At 45.0% G+C, this 23,261-nt stretch overlaps 1 protein-coding gene across 2 annotated transcripts in view; it reads left to right on the forward strand.

Moving 5' to 3' along the window:
• The window catches only part of LOC146839444 (NXPE family member 3-like), a 100,732-nt gene extending 78,994 nt beyond the window's left edge, over nucleotides 1-21,738 (forward strand). For both annotated transcript variants that reach the window (XM_085651499.1, XM_085651498.1), the window contains exon 5: nucleotides 20,466-21,738. In XM_085651499.1, the coding sequence (XP_085507625.1) occupies nucleotides 20,466-20,992 (527 nt within the window). In that variant the 3' untranslated portion in view covers nucleotides 20,993-21,738. The remainder of the gene's footprint in view (nucleotides 1-20,465) is intronic.
• The last annotated feature ends 1,523 nt before the right edge of the window (nucleotides 21,739-23,261 follow it).

The raw sequence follows: 23,261 nt of genomic DNA on the forward strand, positions 1-23,261 counted from the left end.
ACCAAAGGTTGTGCGGCCTGTTAGAAGAAGGGCCCGCCGGCTGGTGCTGGTATCAGAAGGGAGATGCCATTCTAGTGGTATGCACCAGGCAGGCCACATCCAGTGGAGAGGATGTTGGCCCAGACACGTTCAAACTCTTGTGCCTTGAGCTCCACTTCCTGCTGATCAGGTCAGAAGAGGCCGCTTCAACATCAGTGAGGAGGAAGCGATGTCGAGGTTGCCATGCTTACGGTCTTGGAGCTTGGGTTTCTTCACAGTGCTTGTACGTCTTTATCATTTCTTTCGATCACAATGACAGTTGGCTTCTTCCAGTGCCTGGATACTTCCTGGTGCTAGATATATTCCTTCAGATCTTGACCTGCTGAGTTGCCCATGGCACCGTTCAGTTTAGGTGATGGTAAAACTGCCTGTGCTGGGGACACATCTGGGACTCTGAGCCTCACCCACAGCACAGGTGCACAGGTGCAGATCTCTCCTAATACCCCAGCAGTAATGTAAAGTTGTATAGGTGGGCTCCTTTGAAGCCCCTTGCCTTCACAGCACTGTTTTCCTCCCACATGCAAGAGAACCTCCAGCATCCTTCCTAAGCAGATATTAGTCCTGTCCTTGACACAGCGTCAATGCAGCCTCTACGGGCACATTTGCATGGTGTTCTATGCTTCAGTCATTACCCACCTTTGACGCTCTAAGGATTCTCCTGGGCTCAACTTGTTTGGGACTCCAGGCTTCTGGTTAGGAAATCTTGCACACTGACTGTAAGTTTCTGTCCCATCTTTATAAATAAGTTGCAGACAGACTTGGTGGAGCAGGGGTGTCTCCTTCCTGCAGAAATGCACAACAGACACACTGACCTTCCTGATAACCTGTGGAAGGTAGCCCTTCCAGAGGACATAGGACCAGGAAAAGGCTGGAGAAAGTCCATGACTTCAAAGGGACCCGCTGTCTCCTTTCCAAAACATCCTTCAGTCTGGCCCACTTCCATGGACCCAGGGATGTCTGAAAGATTTGTACAATGCATCTATGCTAACTGGGCCCTTTCTATTCCTCCATCTTAGGTACCACTGGACTTTGTTTCAGGCAAATGGAAGCCAGTGTAGCCATGGCCAAATTATCCACATACACTAAATTTACACCTACTAACCTTGTAGACATGTTTACACAAGTCATGTATATCCCACATATATGGGCGAAGAATCCACTTGCATGCGACTGGAAGACAAACTGAAAAAGATGAGAGATGCTGCAAGACCCAATACCTAACAGGTGACAGGTAAAAAGGGCTGCCAGGCTCACTAAAGTAGGTATCGCTGCCATCTCTGTCAGTCCTGTACAGTCATGTGAGGTGACAGGCGTCCCACTCTGCACATATGTCACAAAAAGCCCTCAACACACAGAAATATTCACTGTGCCTACTGAGAGAGATCTTTCTCCATCCCAAACGTTGACCTTAGGGCTGCTATATTTTGTATATCACTATATCAAAATACACATTTTCTGTACATTATGAGAAGGGCAACCTTACTTTATACCACAAATGTTTTTTAAAGTATGTTTATTTTATTTTGGAGGCAAGTACAAAAACATTTGACATGATAATCCAGGACAACTGAAATAATGTTGACAAGCACACCTGCCTACATATAAACGTTGGGCATAGTTACACCCATATCTAACAGGTCAGTTGTACCTGAAGACTCTTCTCCCGCTGCCACCATGAAAACGTCCTATAGTGTCAATTTAGTGGCTAAGTCATTTGACCAGAATTTACATAAAGCATGAACTTTGAAACAAAATATGGAGAGAGGTAAAAAGGAAAAACAGTTTCTTCCAGGAGTGAATTTTAATGTAAATAAAAAATTTATGGATAATAGTTTCAGTCATATCACATAATGAGGTTCGTCCTGTATGTAATTCAGAAATGGGGGTCCTATTTATAGATATAAGTGCATTTGATTATGTACATCACTACTATATGCCATATCTTGGTTTACCATTGATGGAGCCACAATAGGCCATACCTTGGCCCACCGTTGATCAATCCACAATATGCCATATCTTGGCCTATTATTGATCGATTCACAATATGCCTTATCTTGCCCCCCAATTGATCGATGCACTATATACCATACCATGGCCAACTACTAATCAATCTACTAAATGCCATGCCTTGACCTACCACTGGTGGTGCAATATATGCCATACCTTGGCAAACCACTGATAGATCCAGCATATGCAACATCTTGGTCCGCCACTGATCAATCCATTATATTCAATATCTTGACCACAATTGATAGATCCACTATATGCCATCCCTTGGCCGCACACCACTGACTGATTTACTATGCCCATCTATTTCTGATTCACTATATGACATATCTTGGCCAGCCACTGATCAATCCACAATATGCCATACCTTTGCTCACCACAGATAAATCCACTCACTATATGTCAAACCTTGGCCCACCATTTCTGGATCCACTATATACTGTACCTTGGCCCACTACTGATCGATTCACTATGGCATATTATTGATCGATCACTATAACCATATCTTAACTCACACTTGATTGATCCACTTTATATCATACATTGGCTCACCACTGAATGTTCAACTATATGCCATATCTTGGATCAACTTTGATCATTCCATAATTTGCCATATCTTCGCCCAACTTTGATCGATCCACTGTCTTGACCCTCTATTGATTGATGGATGGCATGTTTATTGTTTTCCATAGGAACGATAGAGTGAGTAGAAGATACTGCAAACGCATGTGTGATTAATTTACTTATAATTCTTTTAAATTACTTTTATTGGCATTTATAATGAAAAACACATGACAAGTGTCACAACCGCAGAACATGGTAAGGGGGAGGCATTCGGGGAGCAGGGGGAAGGTGGGCAGAAGGAGGAGGAGGAATCGGAGCGAATTAGCATGGTACCATTATGATGTGTAGCCATAGCAGCATCAAAATAATTCCTACTTTATGTGTGGCTCCAAGCTGGTGTGAACCCAGAGCTCCAGTAATGCACTGGCATACCTCGGCCAAAAACGCTGGATCAATGGTAAGGAAGCCGGGAGACTCATCTCAGCAGTTACAGTGAAGTGCTAGAGGTCTTATATAGTGTGGTGAGGCATGGAGCAGAGGGATATTCTAAGGTTCAGGGCCCTGTGGCAAGGCTTCATGTATGCAAGAAAGGGCTCCCAGATATCTTTGGGGCGAGAGAGTGAAGGCATCAAATCCCAGAAATTAGACAGCTGCTCCTGGAAGTACGCCGCATCTCTCAGCCAGGCGGACACAGTGAGGGCAGGTTGTCGGCCCCAATGGATGGCCACTCTGAGTTTAGCCAAGAGAAGTAGCATTGCAATAAGGCGGTGATGGCCTGCATTGACGTAGCCGAAAAGGGCCACCCGAGGGGTAAAGGGTAGAGCGTGACCAGTGAGGGCCCGTACAATGGAAAAAAAGGTGTAGCTTGTAGTTGGGAGACAGTGTAGCTGTTTGGCCACAGCATTCGTATGGCTTCAAAATTTCCATAGGTAAACTCAGTACTACACTAAACCAACATGTATGTATGTATGTATGTATGTATGTATGTGTCTTGTAAAGCGCACTGCTGCCCTGAGGCGTCCTGGCGCTGTAGACCGCTGGGGAACCCGTCCTGGCTATCCCTGTGAGATGGTCCCTCCAGGGTATCTCCAAGGTGAAACCAGGCATCCCCGGCGAATGTGGGGGGCCGTTGTGGAGATGAGGCAAGCTAATGCCCAGAGTTGCCGAGTGTGTTCCTGGTTAGAGTAGGTACCGAGGCGAGAATTATCGAGCCCGTTTTGACCCTGGTCCACGACCCTGCCGCGTCGGGAATTGAACCCTGGTCCCTGGCCGATTCTCTGCTTACGGATCTGCCGCCTCTAACCAGTGAGCCACACCTCTCAACATGTGACCAAGATCTATAAAAAGGTCCTTCAGCTGCCAAAAACTGCATCTGCAGCTCAGATTCGATTAGAGCTAGGCCTCCTAAACTACGAAATGCTAAGTGCAGGTGCTTATTTAAAAATGTGCCACAAGCTAAGGCAGGCTGGAGCTGGTTCCCTTGAGTCTTTGTTATGGTTAGATATAAGCTCCAGCAATCCTGGTGGGTCACCCAGCCGGTTCTTTCACAAATGCGTACAGCAATAATCAGCAAGTGACCTCTGGAACCTTCATCCAAGTAATACAGCTCTTAAAATAAGTATCAAGAAGTGCACCCAATTGTGTTCCTGCTCTTCTGACAAAGTGACCCTTGCCAAATGCAAGCACGCATGGGCAGTAATCAGCTCTTATCAGTTGGCTTCTCTTCCATCATACCTAGCTCATACATACCCCTTGTATTCAAACCAGAGATTCGTAGCACTTAGACTGGGGGAGTGGCACTTTTTGAAATATCTACCCCTTTGGCGGCGCACATCAGTCGAGCTTCTGTGCAAGGGTTGCGGAGAATCGGTCGAGCCTCTGGAGCATGTTGTACATCTCTGCCCAGCATTGTTGTCCTTGCGTAGATCAAAACTGAGGCCTGAGTGGAACAGATTGGGAGTTCGGTCTTGTAGGCAGGGTATCTTTGCTGCATTGAACCTGGAGAACACAGCTTTAAACATTAGCTTTACACTCTTCATCCATCTTGCATATCACAAACTTAATCAGAATCCCAGGTCCTGTGTCAAAAATGTCAAAAATAGGAAACAAACACAGGTGGGCATAACAATGGTACATCTTTGAAGCAGCTTTCCAGTAAAACCGGTGTACCCTGGCCCAGCCTCACAACATGGAACTTGATTTCATCTTTTATATAGACACCTGTGCCTCCCTGATAACAGAAGAATCTTCTTAAAGGGCCTGTGGAATTTTTAAGCTGTGTAGCTGTGGAAAGGACATGGCATCAACAACTTTTCATTGACTATTGATTGTTGTAACTCTAAATTTTACATTCAATTTAGGAGGCCATAACACAGGTTAAGTTAAAATTGATTAAGAGAACATATTCAGCAAATTATGGCCGAATTGTTGGATCATACATCTCTAAGACCCGCCAGCTGCTTAACACTCCCTGACTCCTCATAGGCCCATGAATATGTTTCTTCCCTTTTGTGCTACGTTGCGCTCTCTCCAGTTTGGTGGCCTATCTGTTATTAACTGTATTTATTGATAGTATGCCGCCATGTGGTTGTACTTAAGCGAAGGTTACCCTGTTCTAGAAGAAAACTTTTATATGACTAATTTTACTGCCTTATTTTTATTGAGTATGATGGGAGGAGCCAAGTGAAAAATATTTTTTAATGTTTTTAAGTTTTGTCTCTTTTATGTGGATTGTAATGATTTAATTAATCAAACAATAAAGTGTATCAACCTTCTGCCACAGCATTAGGTCCACTGGACGTCGGTAAGAGGGGGATCCGTACCTGACATCCATGCGATGCGGGCGGTTGGAATGGCGATCAGGCTGGACGTCTGCGTGATGGATTATAGTCTAGTTGCTTATTTGAGTGATGATGAATTTGTTTGCATATGCTCCAAGGCCAGAAGTGTTCGGGAGGTGCTGAGAATGTTACAGGGATTCTGCAGAGTCGCAGAACTATGCTTGGGATTATTGGACCTTAGTAGTCAGGGACTGAGCCATCCTACCACCTGAGTACCCCTGAGCCTTGGAACTGACTAGCTATAGTGTCTCACTTTCCCTCCTACTCACTCACAGAGGAGCAAGCGATTAGACACTCCAGAACACAACACTCCCGCTCCTCTCTGGAATCGCGGTTACAGGACACACTCTTTCACTCTCACACTACTACTAGTCAACAATCAGTTCTGACAGAGACACAAGGAAAGTTTAAAATGTTTATTTTAACTATCGTACTCTAGTATGCAGTATACGTGCCACAAAAAGTAGGAAAATGCCTAACACAAATACGGTTAGCATAGCAAGCAGTCTGTAAATCATAAATGCAGCTGTCATTATATACAACAGTGCAGCCTAACCCCCTTCCCCAGAAGCAAAATGATTACATATCAGAAGATCTCTAGGTGTTCACAGCAGACCCCGTACCTTAGTATACACAGATAAATGTTCTACATCTCAAATGCTGTCTCAATCTTTTCCCTGGAAAGGCCCCTCTCCAAGTGTGTGTTACCTATCTGGGCATACCTATTTGACAAAAGTACGTGTTCCCAAACAACAGCTGCATTCACGTGTTTTGTCTAGGTGCTAGGGCCTGACCAGAATAACAAGGGGCACTGTTCGACCTTGTCTACAGGTTCAGACTAAATCCCAGGAAAGAACAGAATGAAAAAACAACAGCGTGTTCTGTGTGAAAGTACAGTGTGGCCCAAAGCAAAATATGGCTGTAGAGTAACCTGCGCAAGGCAAAGGGCAGTCTGCAACATGCTCATGCTGACATAGGGAAAACGACAATGGGCCTGCATGGGACATGTGACAAGAACATGTTGTGTAAACAGCGGCAGGTTGCCCGGAGTTGGTGAACAGAAGCACTTCTAAGACCGTGGGATGCGATGTAGCTGATGTTTCAGATTGGGCCAGAAATTGGTCCTTAGGTTACAGATCAGAGAAGGTTGTGAGGCCACACACCTGTGCACGTATTCCGGTGCCCGCATCCAACAGGGGTGGCAGCCGAGGGCTGTGCCCAAGTGGAATAAATGGGGCATATAGATAAGGTAATTTGGCACATCTGCACAGACCATCCCACGCCCATCTCACTCATCACCAGTTTCCACCTCCGTTCTAGCAGCCCTGTAGGGTAACTAAAGGGCAGTGGTAAGTGGCCAAGATGCCTCCTAGTCAGTCTCAATAGCCACATGTGGTTGGGAAGGCGTCGGGTAGAGTCAGTAATGTAAGTATTGTGTCTGAGCACATAGCGCACAGAGTACCATATTGGGCGTGCTGAGGCTACACTGAGTGAGTCGTACTGTTAGGATCTCCCATTTATTGCGTGGCTAATTTACATATAGTTGAAGGCAATGCATAACTGCATCGTAACATGATACTCTTACAATATAATTAAGGGATCCATGGTTAAATAGAACCCACATAACTTAATATTGAGTGATAAGAACTCCTTTCTGGGAACATGTGGTCGGCTTGGCATGACCATAATGGCCATATCGTCCTCAACAATTAGTTGGGATGCGTGGACAGACATCTCCAAATATTGTTGAGGCAAGATATAATAGAAAGCATAATGCACATCTGAATATAGATGGTGTTTGGTCAATCAAAACAAGTTTGTTTTCCTAACATAAGCCTTCCATGAGCTGGAACACTGGGGTGCCTCTTTTGTGACTGGGGCATCTGGTATACTGCAGCTTTGAGCCCAAGTGTGGGTTAGTGGTAGTTCAGAGGGGACCAGTTGGACCTCAAGACAGTCTAAATCTACTTCAGGATGCTTAAGGGGTATTGGGAAACAGACTGCTACCTCGTGGTCTACAGCCAACAGTGATCCAGACTTTAGCAGTCCATATCTCAAAATGTACCAGTCACAGACTAGATGTTTGATGTTGCTGGGCACTGTATGATTTCAGGAGCACCCACTGGTCAGGGTGACACTCTGTGGATAACAGACACCATTATTAGGGGGACAATGATGAACCAGACATCGTAGAATGCTTTTCCCCATGGCTGCTATAGTAACAAAAGCAAATCCACGCAATGGAAGGTACATAGAGGTCTCAGGTGGGAGGAGGGCTCTGATGCCTCTCAAGCCAGGAGCAATTCCATACGGGTTACTGTTTAAAAAGGGTCAGGTTCTGGCTAATAACTGGGGTCCTTTCTTCTGTGTCTCATGCACATACTCCTTTTTAATAATGCAAATGACAGTCCTAGCTCTCAGCTTTGATCAATATCAGATTACAGACATATCCTCGTGAGTGCATCAAAAGGCTTTCTCTTTAAGTCACCCTCCATGCAGATTTCCATCAGATAGGTCTCGGGATTGTACTCAGTGTAAGAGCAGTTCTTCTCTTCTCTGGACTTCCCTGCCCTGCTACCCATCGCCCTGGATGGTCCCAGGATTCTTTGCAACTTTATGGGCATCAGCAACTGTGGGGCATCCTAGTCCTAGTCCTTCCACTCAACTATACAAAGTCAGGATGAATACAAGGAGAAAACAAAGTACTGGCTCCAGAGGACCAATACATAACTCACAGAAGGCTCACCAGGTGAGGCCATGGCTCAATCTGAATGTGGGCTACTTTCAAACTCAAAAACCAAAGCTAACAAGTTCAAAGAGGACCTTTACAGGTGTTGTCCTTGTTTTGGCAAACTACAGGTAGAGAATAGCAAATGACCAAAGAGAAATGGACTGGAAAGTCACAGGTCAGGCATCTCAAGTCCGGACAGGTTATTAGATGGCAGATCGGAGTGGCATGAGCTCACAGGAAGCCAATCCAGTTTTAACCAGGTGCTGCTATAAGTTGGATTTCTGGACTTCCAGACCAGCACATATGGAAGGGGGACCCAAAGACCAGGGGAGAGACTGTGGGGCACAAGAGAGATCAGGGGCAGCACTTCAGCAACTGACGGGTGCCTGTGAGCTATGCGCACATGGATGAAAGCCCAGGTGAAGGCAGTGCAGGATCTTGGAATAGAATGAGGGTGACCAGGAGCAGCATTTGAGCAACTTAAGGGTTTGCTTAGCTGTGCAAACACTGGTGAGAGCCAGAGAAAAGAGATTCGGACAGCATATTAGGAGGCCGCAGAGTAACTGCACATGTTAGAGAAAAGCTTGGGGACCAGATGGACATAGGGAAACAGGAGAAAATAGAGAAGGGATAGCATTTCAACATCCATGCCCACAATGGGATGAGGCACCCATTGGGTCAAGGCATCCGGGGACAGAGCATAGAGACAGATGCCAGTGCAGACAGGGCCACGAGGAACCACAGTTGAAACGTGAACTGCATGACTGCATATTCATATAATATGTGGTGCCGCGAGAGTCTGATCTAAGGAGTTGGGGGTTGCTGCAACCGAGGGATCCTTGGACTACGCTATGCATTAACAATGAGATCCTGGTACTAAGGAATGTAGCTGACACAGCCCAGTTTCCCTTTGAAATTCTGGCACTTATTTTACAATTATCAGTGTGAACTTGGAACTAGAAGTCCTATAATTCCAAGCGACAACCAGGACAGCTCACATTACTCACAAGAGGCAAAGAGATACCCTGAAAGTTTGGAACTTGAATATACTTTAGGAATGGTAGCCTATCTCATGCTTCCATGTGTGTTGGGATATGGAGCGGGCTGCAGTCTATAGGCTGTGAATGTAGCCTTCCATCTTCCCAAGATCCTACGATACCAACTTCTATGCTATAGGATTCCTTTGTTGGTGTACATTAGTTCTGTAAATCAACTAACTGAAATACTCGTTGTGCCATTGTCATGTAGACTGTATATACAATACGTCCAGTGGTTTTGCCCACTTGGAAGAAACTAAGTCCAAATACCTTTGAGAGAGTGCAGTTAATATGGTGGTGGAGCAATTCTCACCCAAATCTAGTGCCAATAAAACATGTTTACGGTATAATGGTGCTTCTTTCTACATTTTAACATTCATTATAGCAATGAACTATATTCCTAAATCCTTGCTTAAATATCTGAGCTTAACTTAAGGCTTTCAATTTTCACTCTCCTTTCTTTCTATTAAATTACATTTGCTTACCTCTTCCTTTGCATTCCTCCCCTCTCTCTTATTGTATTTCTGCAAATTGCCCACACAAATTTCGTTGATTACTACATTTCCATGTTTGAAACCTAATCCTCAAAAATAAACAATTTCTAACCTCCGCTAGTCTATGTAGTCATCCCACCTATCATTTGCAAAAACTCACATAGCCCCTCATCAATGATCACGTTACTCCTATCAATTTAATGTAGCAGAAGGAACTGGCATAAAGGCAGTAACCACTGGATTAACCACTAACCTTGGGACCTGGAGTAGTAAGAGATATATACAGTGCAAAAGCATGAGAACGTGTCAGTGTTATGATCAGGACATTATGTGTCAGAATGCACTCACCAACGGAAGTGATGTAATCTTCCACCCTCACCACAACCACTCCGAACCCTACACAATATGATACGTGAGACAAATAAAAGGGAGAAGAGAATGGGCTAGGAGAGAAAAAGAGAAACCGTATATCCCTCTCCTCCTTCTGACTCAAGTCAAATAAGAACGCTGTTAGTATCCTGCATCCAACTTTAATGATGAAAGGACATACCTTTACGTTAACCCCGTGTAAGCGACTTCCTGTGTTTCTAGTATGAAGCTGACTTTCCTGAAACTGAAATATATAACAAGATTTATATAACCACTGAAATGCAGATTGAGCTGACTCCCTGTAACTACATCTAACTTCAGATATATGCACTTCGATCGGTTTAGATTCTAATTTTGCCTTTAGCGTAACTGGAAAGAAATTTACTCTTGTTAGTACTCTGATTCCAACTCTGGAGGGCACAAGTATAATGTGCTACACAACTCTCTTGTACATTTAATACATATGGCATACATGTATAGTGCCCAATGATGATTTGACAATAGAATCATTTCTGTTCCTTCACAAACGAATTCAAGTTCAGATAGACTCTAAATTGTCCACAAAGTTTTCGGCTAAAAAAGTCTAATTTAAGAAGCAGTTCAAAGCTCGTTTGATCCCAAATAGCTTCCTCTTGCCAAATACTTCTCCATAGTATGGATATTTTCTCAACAAACTCCTAAGGAAGAGAATGTTCCTTTAACACCAATTAAAAATTCATGAAGCAAGGCTCCTTGCAGCAGCAACATCGTGACCAGCAAGGAAGCTCTGGAACACAAAGGATGTTACACCTGGCTGCCACCATCTTGAAACCTCATCAGATTTCGGAGGCCCTTGCAAACTCTAGTTCCCATTCCTGCAGTGTCACCTAATGAAGCTGCTACAAGCATCAAGCCTTTCAGCAACTCACGCTGACACTTGATACACAAAGCCAGTCTCTCCACCTCCGGTAAGCATTTAGCACTGGTGGGCCTCGTGCACAACATTCCTGCCCTCTATGTGTACCAAATTATAATCCTTGGCTCCTGCAAGCTAGTTCTAATAGGCTCTACAGCTTTGTCACCTGGTCTCCTTCATCTAGGCAGCTCTCACTGCTGCACTGTAGACTCAGCTGTGCTGGATCTCTGCATGGGCTCTTCCTTGCCCTTGTGTGGGAGGTCTCTCATCCCCTGAAGACTTTCTGACTTGGACTGTGTGAGATAAAGTCAGCACAGCGCCCATCACCTGCAAATCTAGACGTTTATCTACCTTGACTTCCTTCATCTTCTCACCCACTTGGAGTTTCCCCAGGAAAAGGTTACAAAGCGATGATATCTTTGTGTCAAATGCAAATCTTGATGCCCCCTGTCTTACATCAGAGGGATCCATCTCTTTTTGGCCCACCACGGTCATTCTGGCTCCAGCATCCCAGATAGTTCCATGATGTCTACACAGATATTTTCAGAGAAGTTCTTGATGGTGGCTCCAGGCTTTGAATCCGCCTCTCAGTAATCCTCTCTGTGTTGCATTCATTGGAAGCAAAGTTCTTAAGAAATAATTCGGAGGTGGGCTCTAAAGTAGTTATTTGCTACACTGATCCCAAAGTAGTTACTTCTATCTCATAAGCGAGTTATGGAACGCATCATTATGGCACCCACTTTAACACTGCGACCCCAGGCTGGACTGCCGGGCCCCTAGTTTCAGGCTCAGAATGGGCACAGAGCTGTCAGAGTGATAAGCCCTTTGGTACTCGGCTGGGCAAGCCAAGAAGTGTTGGATTTGGCGAGGCAGCAATGTTTGGCGACAAGAGTTCCTCTTTATGACTCATACGGAGGCTATCAGCACATCTGAGCCTTGATAAGAGCAGCTTCACAGGAAGTTGTGGACGGACTTAGAGGACTGGGGGCAGTGCTACTGCATTGGGGTCTTGAAGACAACTGCCTCACCAGTCTGAGAGACGCTCATGGTGAGTAGCAATAAACACATTACTGAGAGAATAGACCACTTGGTGATCTGCGATTACTCGTGAACGTACAACAAGAATGCCCAGAAATTAATCTGGAAGACTGGGCAAAAGTTTGTTCTGATCAGATGTCCGAATTACACAACATTAAAAAAAACATAGGAACAAATACTAATTGTTTCTGGAGGAAGGTGCAGATTGTTTTCCGAATCAAACAAAGATAGCAGATCCAGAGTCACAAGTTATGCAACCGCATAAAGAAAAATAGGAAATTAATTTGCTACAGGAGTAGAAACTGAGAGAAATATAATTGTCATAAACCTATGCTAAATAATCATAGTCTGAAATTAATCCAGTCGCCATAGTGTACATACAGTGCTTCTGACCATGAGCATTACGCAAGCAATGAACTGGGTAACAGTGATCTTTGCTCCAAATGCACCAATGACGTGGGTCCATACGTGATCATGATGTGGACAAGTGTTAAAGTCCATAGATTCTGGAATAATGTAGTTCACCGGTTATCAGAACTGACAAGATAGAACCTTAATATCACACCTTGTCTATGTTTAAAAGGTGTTATCCTGGTAAAGAACAAGCATCACGATGCTTATCGGTGTCACCTGTAATAATCTGGCTTGCTTGCTTTAGCATCACTTGTAGTTCAAATTTATAACAAATAAAACTCATAAGCTGACCGCTAGGAATAGCTGACCGCTGACCACTGTTAGCTGGCTGCTGGGAACAGGGTGGCAGAGATAGGGGGAAGCAAGGGAAGTGATGCGCTCCCACAGAGTGCTACAAGTGAAATGAAATGGGAACCTGAGGATTAAAAAATAGTTCTCTCATGTCAGCTAGACAAGGAAGCCAGCCAATCCTGAGTAATGGCCAACACAAAGCCCACTCTGAGTGTATGCTTAAATTTGGGATACAGTGCTGTCTGTGAAAGACAGCAGCAAGACTGTAACAAGTATTGGCAAAGCCATCTGATAGAGATATCTAGCCACAGATTCCTTAACATGGAATATCCCCAGGCGTCAGACTGGATCCGGAAAACTTTTTCCCCAGCAGTACTTCTGCATGCCGGGGGGGGCGCCATTGCCCGGCTCCGTCCTGACGTCGTCCACGGAAGTGACGTCAATTGAACCATATAGAACCCCCCAGGCTGCTGATGTCAGTTTTTCTTCTTTTCCGCGTCCCAGCGCAGATCCGGAGAAGCGGTTACTTCTGGCCTGTTTTTGTTTTTCAGGCTTTCTCGATGCCTTTTGGCATCCGGGAACAGTGTGTGATGCCTTCGGGCTTCAAAGCGTGGGAATCCTGTACGCGGCAGAAGTCGGTGACGGATCCACACACGATCTGTATGTTGTGCTTTGGAGAGCACCACGACTCCGAGGAGAGTGACGCCTGCCGCTGGCTGAAGCCGAAGTCCCTGCGTGTGGGGGTGGTAGGATTGGGAATGTCGTTCCCGCGGACGTTGCTCTCCTGCTGCAGGTAAGCAAAAGAAAAAGAAGTCACGGAGGTTGTCAGCCTCGCGCGACGGTGGGGCCCCTTGCTCCTGCACTCTACCGGACACCGGCCCTCAGGAGTCGATCCCCGCTTACCCTCCATTTTCTGCAGCTGGGGCGACTCGGGCCCAGAAGGAGGCCTATTCTCGGGCCTTATTTGCCATCTTTGGGTCACCCCCTCTCCCTGGTGCGCCTTTGGGCCGCATAGAGGGGGTAGGGGCTCAGATCGAGGCTTTGCCGGCGGGTTTGCCCTCGGCGCCGGTCGAGCACCCTGACTCCGGTTCCGGAGTCACTGCAACATTGGGACACAGCTCAGAGGGGCATCCTTCTCGCACTTCGAAGCCTTCCTCATCTCTGCAAAGCCCTGTGAGGCTCCCTGCGCCGACGCCGGCTGTGGCGCAGCCCTCAAGTCCGAGTCGGCTCCGTTCCTCTCTGCAGGTTCCTGCCTCGGTGGAGGTCGTGTCAACGCTGGTCCGACGCTGGACAGATGAGGCTCCTAGAGGGTTCATCGACGTCGAGTCGACGCTGTCTGGACCCCGGTGCCATCCCCGGCCGTTCATCGGATTGTGGATATGGAGGCTGACTGTGAGGAGGCCCCTTTGGATTCATCAAACCCTATGGATTTGCCACCCCCAGGGTTGTTTACTATGGAAGGCATTGAACTCAGGGTCGGAAATGACAAGTGGAAGCACACTGAGTTTTCAACGTGCAAGACAAAAAATGTGGTGTATGCCATCACCTGTCCCTGTGGACTGGTGTATATTGGTAAAACCACGCAGGAAATCAGACAACGAATAAGCCAAAACCGTTACAGAATTAAAAACAGAGTTCAAAATGCACCTCTTGTAGCCCATTTTCAAGAGCTCAAACAGATGGAGCGGGATCTCCATTGGACAGTGTTATGTGTCATTAAACAAAACCCCAGAGGGGGTGATTTTGAAAGAATTCTACTTCAAAGAGAAGCATATTTATTTATGCGTTTCAATACCACTAAGGTGGGATTAGATGAGATGTCTGAAATTAATAAACTGTAGATACAACTGCCTCTATAACCTCCTTTGCCTCTTTTTAATTTTAGTAGAATGATCAGTTGGATGATTTCACCCTTGGATAATATATAGTATGAGTGCGATGCCATTGTGGCTTAACTATACACATACGTGGCTTGTAAGGTATAAGTGGTCTTGGGTACACTACATCTACCAACATGCAATGCATCAATCGCATCGCGGCTCGGGTACGTTCGAAATACAGTAATAAAGCGGACTGAGTAGTCACTTCCGATTACGCAGTACAGAGAAGCCGCAGACACGAAGTGAAGAGAGAAGGGAGAACGCCTTTCCAAATTTGATACATTGCTGCAGGCAAGTACCGCTATGAAACACATAAACGTAAGCTGTAAAGAGAAATAAGCACGCCGCAGACTCTGAAGCTGCTTTTCCCTCTCTTTATTGTAGGAGCGAATTACCCAATTTTTAAGAAACCTACGCGTCTCCCAAAGCAGCCTCGGTGCTTTAAAATAGTAAGTCACGCTGCTGCCTTTTTCAAAATCATTTAGTTTGTCCGAAGTGACGGTCACGAACTAATATGCGATCCCGTTTTTTAAAAATTTTTGAACGACGTAGGAGCTGAAGGAAAGCATCTCACAATTATACACGTTCAGCGTGCTGAGGTACACTTCGCATTTAATGGAAACAAGTAAGTGGGGGTTACCCATAGATTTAGATTTTGGTGATACTTGCACTCGCCACAACTTACCAAGATTCATCTTACATTCATTAGGTTTGCACACATGCGAAGTTACTGAGACATCTTATTGAAAAATGAGGACACGCCGATAGGCGTTGCTGGTAAAGATTACGAGGCAAGTTGATTTGTTTCGATAGTAAAACTAGTATACCACTTTTGGCTCTTAAGTCGGTGTGGCAGTTTGAATAGAGTGCACCCCTGCTGTGCCTTTTCGTAAAAATCCTTTTGTATGATTTCAGAAAATCAATGCAACTTTGACCCATTGTGGTTTTATTGACTACAACACCACAAGTGCTCACCTTATCTTAAAAAAAGGTAAGATTAAATTACCCAAATGGACATAGATAGGGAACTAGATTACAGGGAGCTTGAATTGTATAAAACAACCTGTTTACTTTATTATTTTTCTTAGAGTTCGACTAAGTCCTGGTCCTGAGGAGAACCCTTAACTTGAATTGGGTTCTGAAACGCGTCGACCCCACCCAACTAGCAGTATCTACCACTAAACCCACAGTACAATTGTGTGCACAAACAGGACAATCTGTCTGGTGTACATGGCAGGCTGTTTAGGTTAAAAACAAAAAATAATTAGTACCGCCATGTTTCTTTGTTTAAATAAGGACTGGTCTGTTTTGTTTTGTTATGTTATGTCATAATTGTGCTTTTTCTTAAAGTTGTAAAAGATGCTGTATAGTTGAATCTTCATAATTTTGTATGTAGTCATTGTCCTTCTCGAAGTCATGAGTTAATGTTTTTCGTGTTGGTTCATAAAAAAATTAATTAAGAAAAAGGTGAAATTAAAACACCAAAACTGCTTTAGATTTCAAGGTGGTTTACTTAAAATGTGCTGATTACAAACATACGTCCAATCATCCTTAATGCACTAAATATTTCAGTGGCCTTGTTTGGACGTCAATATAGGCCCAACCCCTCTAGGTTAAGCAATTGGCTTCAAAGCGTGTGAATCCTGTACGCGGCAGAAGTCGGTGACGGATCCACACGTGTATGTGGTGCTTGGGAGAGCACCACGACTCCGAGGAGAGTGACGCCTGCCGCTGGCTGAAGCCGAAGTCCCTGCGAGAATGGTGCAAGAATGTCGTGCGAGGGGGTCGGTTCGGGACAGGTCGCAGAGTCGTTCCCGCGGATGTAGCTCTCCTGCTGCAGGTAAGCACAAGAAAAAGAAGTCACGGAGGTCGTCGGCCTCGAGCAATGGCGGGGCCCATTGCTCCCGGTCTCTACCGGACACGGGCCCTCAGGAGTCGACCCCCGCTGGTCTGTTTTGTTTTGTTATGTTATGTCATAATTGTGCTTTTTCTTAAAGTTGTAAAAGATGCTGTATAGTTGAATCTTCATAATTTTGTATGTAGTCATTGTCCTTCTCGAAGTCATGAGTTAATGTTTTTCGTGTTGGTTCATAAAAAAATTAATTAAGAAAAAGGTGAAATTAAAACACCAAAACTGCTTTAGATTTCAAGGTGGTTTACTTAAAATGTGCTGATTACAAACATACGTCCAATCATCCTTAATGCACTAAATATTTCAGTGGCCTTGTTTGGACGTCAATATAGGCCCAACCCCTCTAGGTTAAGCAATTGGCTTCAAAGCGTGTGAATCCTGTACGCGGCAGAAGTCGGTGACGGATCCACACGTGTATGTGGTGCTTGGGAGAGCACCACGACTCCGAGGAGAGTGACGCCTGCCGCTGGCTGAAGCCGAAGTCCCTGCGAGAATGCTGCAAGAATGTCGTGCGAGGGGGTCGGTTCGGGACAGGTCGCAGAGTCGTTCCCGCGGATGTAGCTCTCCTGCTGCAGGTAAGCACAAGAAAAAGAAGTCACGGAGGTCGTCGGCCTCGAGCAACGGCGGGGCCCATTGCTCCCGGTCTCTACCGGACACGGGCCCTCAGGAGTCGACCCCCGCTTACCCACCATTTCCTGGAGCTGGGGCAAGTCGTGCCCAGAAGGAGGCCTATTCTCGGGCCTTATTAGCCATCTTTGGGTCACCCCCTCTCCTTGGCGCGTCTTCCGGCCCCATAGAGGGGGTAGGGACTCAGATCGGGGCTTTGCCGGTGGGTTCGCTCTTGGCGTCAGTCGAGCACCCTGACTCCAATTCCGGAGTCGCTGCGACGTCGGGACACAACCCGGAGGGGCATCCTTCTCTCACGTCCACGCCTTCCTCGGCTCCGCACAGCCCTGTGAGGCTCCCTGTGCCGGCTGAAGCTCCGTTCCGCTCTGCAGGTTCCCGCCTCGGTGGAGGTCGTGTCAATGCAGGTCCGACGCCGGACAGATGAGGCTCCTTCAGGGTTCATTGACATTGAGTCGACGCTGTCTTGATGCCGATGCCATCCCCGGCCGTTCATCGGGTTGTGGATATGGAGGCTGACTCTGAGGAGGCCCCATTGGATTTGCCACACCTAATGGGTTCGCCACCCCCAGGGTTGTTTTGCTGTCCTTCTGGGCGGTAACCCTTGCACTAGCAGGGACTTGGATGTCCTCAGGCTCTAGAGCCCCCACGTTTTATTGGCCGAATTAGCCTGATGCCGTCCCCTACGGATGACCTCCTGTCGCCACCTCGGATGGCCACGGTAACTAGTGCGGCTTTTGCGAGGGCGGTTCGCAGAGCTACGGGCATTTTAGAAAATGCAGCCACCCTCTGTCTCTCTGCCATCTGATCCCTTGCTGGATTTACTCCACCAGGGCACCGTGGAAGTGGAGCCCTAGTTAACCTTTTGGTGAGTCCTTTTATGATGCTCTTCTGGGGACTTGGGTGAGGCCCTCTTCGGGGGACCCGGTGGATCGTGCTATTGCACGTCAACATCGCCCGGCTCCAGAAGACCCTGTCTGTTTGTCCCTCCACCCTAGGGCTTAGCGGCTGGTGATCCAGGCAGCTTCAGTGTCGCTGCCTCATGCCCCTCCCCAGTTACTACCTTGCTCTTGGGAATCTCGATGGTTGGAGTCGTGTGGTTGCTATGTTTTTGCGTCCACTAGGGCAGGCCTTCGATCCCTGAACACGTCTTGCGTGCTTGCACGGGCTACATCTGCTCTTTGGGACTTGGTCGAGCGCCTCCTTCCCTCTCTTCCAGACGATTTTCGGACTGACTTGGAACGGTTGATTTGTGACGGCCGAGAAATGGCGCAATTTTCCATTTGGTCAGCCACGGACACCACTGATTTGGTGGGTCAAGCTATGGTCCGGTCTGTTGCTCTACGCCGCCATGCCTGGCTCCGCGATGGCTGTTTACCAGCCAATGTCCAGGATCGGTTTTGCCCTTTGATGGGGTCACCCTATTCGACAAACATGCTGACTCGGGAGCTCAACGTCTCATGTCTGGGTTTCCATGAGTTCCATGGTTTGTAGTCCTTGTTGTGGACTTTGGCTTTTGGTTGCAGTATTGTCACTGCTTTTTCTGGTGCTCCGTCTCTGGGTTCAAGGCTTTATTACCCAGACAGACTGTTCGGCTTTTCGCCGTCTCGTCCTTCTTTTGTTGCAGCTGGCCAGCTGTTTCTGCATTTCTTTTTAGCCCTCTGTCTAACAGCTCGGCTCAAAGAGGTGTCCCTTGCTTTTATAGGGATGTGCCATACCCTATGTGGGGTACTTGTTGGCTATTGTGTAGCTGTTCTTCCTGACACAGGAAGTTTCAATGGCTCCTGCGGAGTCTTCTTCAGTTACTTCTCTCCTGGGGGTTTTGTGTTGTAGTCTACGGTTGGTCCGTAGCTCTTTCTTGTCTCTGTGGAGACACTATGTGTGTACACATAGGATATATTCGCTGTCGTAGGGTGCCAGAGGTGTACCTTCCGCCCCTGTCTTGGCTACGTTCTACTCTCAAATCTTGGTGTGGAGAAGTGTTTACGTCTTCCCTCATGGCTCAGGCCCTGTGGGGCTTTTTGCCTATGGGCAGTGGAGTTTCTACCAGCTACGTTTCTACTGCGTGTTACCTTGTAACCTATTTCTTTATGCACTTGCCTTTCAGGGACTTCGGCCCCTTTGATTATTACGTGCAGGGGTTCAGGTCCTTCCGCTCCGGGTCTCTGCTGATGTTTCTGAGTCACTGTGGCCTAGTGGTTCAGGGCTGTCACTCTTCTGCCACGGTTCTGTGTTCTGCTCCAGGTGTCTCACTGGTTGTGAGTTACCAATCATAACGAAAGGCTCTGCTGCTTTCTTTTGTGTATGTTACGGTGCAAGTATTCTTCCTCAGGATACTTGTAATTATCCAGTGTCTGTATGGGACTGGATCAACCCTTTTTCTGTGTAAAAACACGAGAGTGACCCCTTAATAGCCAAGAGCCAGGGTACTATAAACAGTATTCAAAAAATAAATGCTCTTGTCAATAAGTTACCTAATCTGTATATATGCCATTCATATACACAATCACACCATAATACTTCACAGGTCCAGAAAGGGGTCCCAAGGAATGTGTATGTGTACAAGAATTATTTTGATTACATTTAATTATTTTAATTAAAACATCATCAGAATGTACATTAAATCATTTGCATTAAATAATTTTCAGCCATAAAAAATCGATAACATTTCAAGTTATAATACACAATATTTGAGAAAACATTAAAAACGTTAAAAACATTAAAAGACCATCATCGGAGAGAGATATAAAGATTTATAGACATAAAATCAGTCATTAGTAATGGTTATTCCAAAAGAATCCAAAACCGTATCGGCAACATTTAATTTTTACAATCAATACTATCCGTTCTTTGGATGAAACCCCACAAAGGCAAGCATCAACGCGTTTCGGTGGTACTCAGGAAAAATAACAACCACCTTCTTCAGGACAATATATATATGCTATCTCTCTTTCTTTCACCAAACCTGTTTTAAGACATAAATCAAGTGTCAACTTGGCTGTATTCTTTTATTATTGACATACAATTCTTATCTCTTTATTCTGTAGACCTTATTATTTGATTAAAACAAGTGATTCTTGTGTTATCTTAATGCCTTAATTGTCTTAATGTAAATAACCACATGCCCTGTGCAGTACATTAAGGTGATGAATGTTGTACTTGTTTGTAGTATATAATGCTTAAATACCAATAAAAGATTAACAAAAGCAGCTGCCCATAAAAGAAGAGGAGTAATCATAAACATCAGTATTGATTTAATAATTGATCCTTGGCTGGGCTAGTGTCTCGAATCAGGGTCCACTGTAACTCCCTTGTTTCTTGACTTTGCAGCGCTGAAGAAAATTGATCTGCATGTCGCGTACCATGCAGGGCCTCTTTTAGCAACTGATGCAAGGAACGGTTTGCTGGTGCAGTGGAGGTCTCATGGGAAACCTCTTCGGATGGCGAAAATGATGGTAGCAGATCTGCACTACATGGCTAATGACATTGCTGGTCTTGGCGGGGGACCTAATATGGTGATTGCTATTAACCTCTGGGCTCACTTCACGTCCTTTCCGGTGGAGGTGTACATCAGACGGCTGAGAAACATCCGCAGGGCGGTGCTGGAGCTCCTAGAGAGGAGCCCCAATACCACGGTGATCCTCAAAACTGCTAACACTGGACATAACTATGGCAGCAACTGGCTGTCGCTCCAACTGGATCTTATTATGCGGAACATGTTTTCTGGACTGCGGGTGGGCATTGTAGATGTTTGGGACATGACTTCCTGCCACTACTTAGAGGAGAGCCTTCATCCACAGCGAGCTATTGTCCAAAATCAAGTAGACATGTTTCTGTCTTTTATCTGCCCCAGCTGAGTCCGGTAGGGAGGCCGGCACACAAAGAAGAGAGTGCAATACATTCCTAGAAGTGTCATATTACACCATATGAATTGTAATTGGAAACAAGCATGCCATTGTGTGGGAGAGCAAGCATTTTGCCCCTGGTTGGAGAATTGCCTGGAACTATTAGTAATGATTGTAACAGGGTAACAAGCATGAATGTATATGTGATTGTATTCTTTCATTGAGCGTGTTCAGAAGCTGAAGTGTGCAGACAGAACAGAATAAAAGAATGAATGTAGAAGATCAGTTGTATGTGGATTACCATTGGTTAGGAAGAGGGGAAAAGTACAGTTTGTAGATGACTAGTAGAAATATTTGATAAAAATGTCTTGGGAGATACATAGTTTGCAGACTAAATCCTAGTTTGTACAGTGGACATCTGTGTATCATATTCCCTCCTAGTTGAAGTAATTAGAGTCCTACCCAAACTATGATATAATTGCTAAAATGGATAAGTGATGCCAGAGATAAAGGCAAGATGATGGCTTACAGGAAGCTTGCTTAAAGTGTCTGGGTTGGGAGAACATTTTTATATTGATGCAGAAGTGTGTGAGATATAAAAGTACAAATTGCATTATAGAGTTTCTTCAGCTAGGAATGTAGTTCATGACAGCTGTGGGTCTGAGTGAGTTTGCCCTCATCAGCAGGACCCAACATTAAGCCAGAGTAATGAACTTTCTAGTATTCCAATAAATACCTAGACATGTTTTTAAACTCCATTTTCCTCTGAGCTTTATGTGAAGTGTTAAAAAAGTATGGTGGTGGTAAGACTTAAAAAGGAGTTTATTCAGGAGAATAAAATCTAACTCAGTTTTGATTAAGTCATGACTATTTATAAATCTAGGTTCTTTGTCAGACAACAGGTCAAAGTTGGTGCTATGGCTTGTTACATTCATAGGCCGGTTGGTTGTACAAAACTAACTTCAATGCTACACATCCATTCTTTACGTGGACAGTGTTCTACCAGAATATTGTTGTCAGATACTGCATGCCAGAAATAATGCCTTATTAGATATCATAATATAAAATCTATACTACTTGATGTAATATGCCATTCAAAAATATGATATTTATGTCAGATAATAATTCTGAGTTGGATATTCTGACCTACAAATAAATGAACAGGATTTTACTGATATCATGCTGTAAATCAACAGCTGTGATCATATCTGTGCTAACCACTACATATTAATAGTTGAAGAATTTAAATGTGGGGTCACCATCATAGCAGTGATATGTATTTCAAACTCTTAAATCTTTTTATCAGTTTGGTCTACATCTATTTAGGAAAAGGCTGAACCTAAATTCAAGAAAGAGACTTTAAGACCTCCAAACACTAGTGTTTAACCCACAATTACTATAAGAAATCCAGACCAGGTGGGAACCCAAGAGATATGGGGGTACTGGGTTCCTGGGCCCCAGTCAAGGCAAACTGGGAACCAAGTATCAATTGTTAGCACTCGACTCTCAGGGTAGCAAGGCAGAGCAATTCCTGGTTTCCACAGGGGAGGCTTGGTGGGCTAGAGACTCCCAACTCAGTAATGCAAAAACAACATTTCATAATTTGCCTTCTAGTCGGTGCTTTCTCTAAAGAAAAAAATGAATTTTATTATACAAACTTCACATAAATTAACAAATATTTTGAAAAATACGAGTGTGGACACCTAAGGTGACACCCTGTAAAGGGCCTCACAATCAACACGGGGCTCACACTAAAGGAATGCCAGAAATAGTCTAGTACCCCATAAATGTCCCACAGCCCGCTGCACTGGAGGCACCCTAGTGGTCTGCAACCAGCAAGTACTAAACTCAAGAAATACAATACCTCTTTATGTGATCAACACAACACAAACGGCACAATACTCAAACGTCAGGCTTACTGAGTGTGTCACAATAACAATCAAAGGCAAAATATAAACTCACACTCATTGCAGATCACTATTCAAAACGTTTTGGATGAAACCATCTTTCAGTGATATAAAGTTTTATATCCCGTAATTCACTATTGAAGAAGCACAGTCAAAGTTTTCAATATTTAAAACAATGTATTGTTGAAATTTCTATTTTTTTAAAATTCTTTTTATAAACATCAACTCAGTTAGTATTATCATCAGGAGATGCTTACAGCGCATTACAGTACATCGCATTACAAACACATGAACAAAGTTATCTTTACCGTGGCAATACAGTCTCTGCCTACACTGTCCCTCTTCTCCCCCACCGACAGGCCTCTGTAGATCTG

Source organism: Triturus cristatus, chromosome 4_1 (genome assembly GCF_964204655.1).
Source record: "Triturus cristatus chromosome 4_1, aTriCri1.1, whole genome shotgun sequence".
NCBI lineage: Eukaryota > Metazoa > Chordata > Amphibia > Caudata > Salamandridae > Triturus > Triturus cristatus.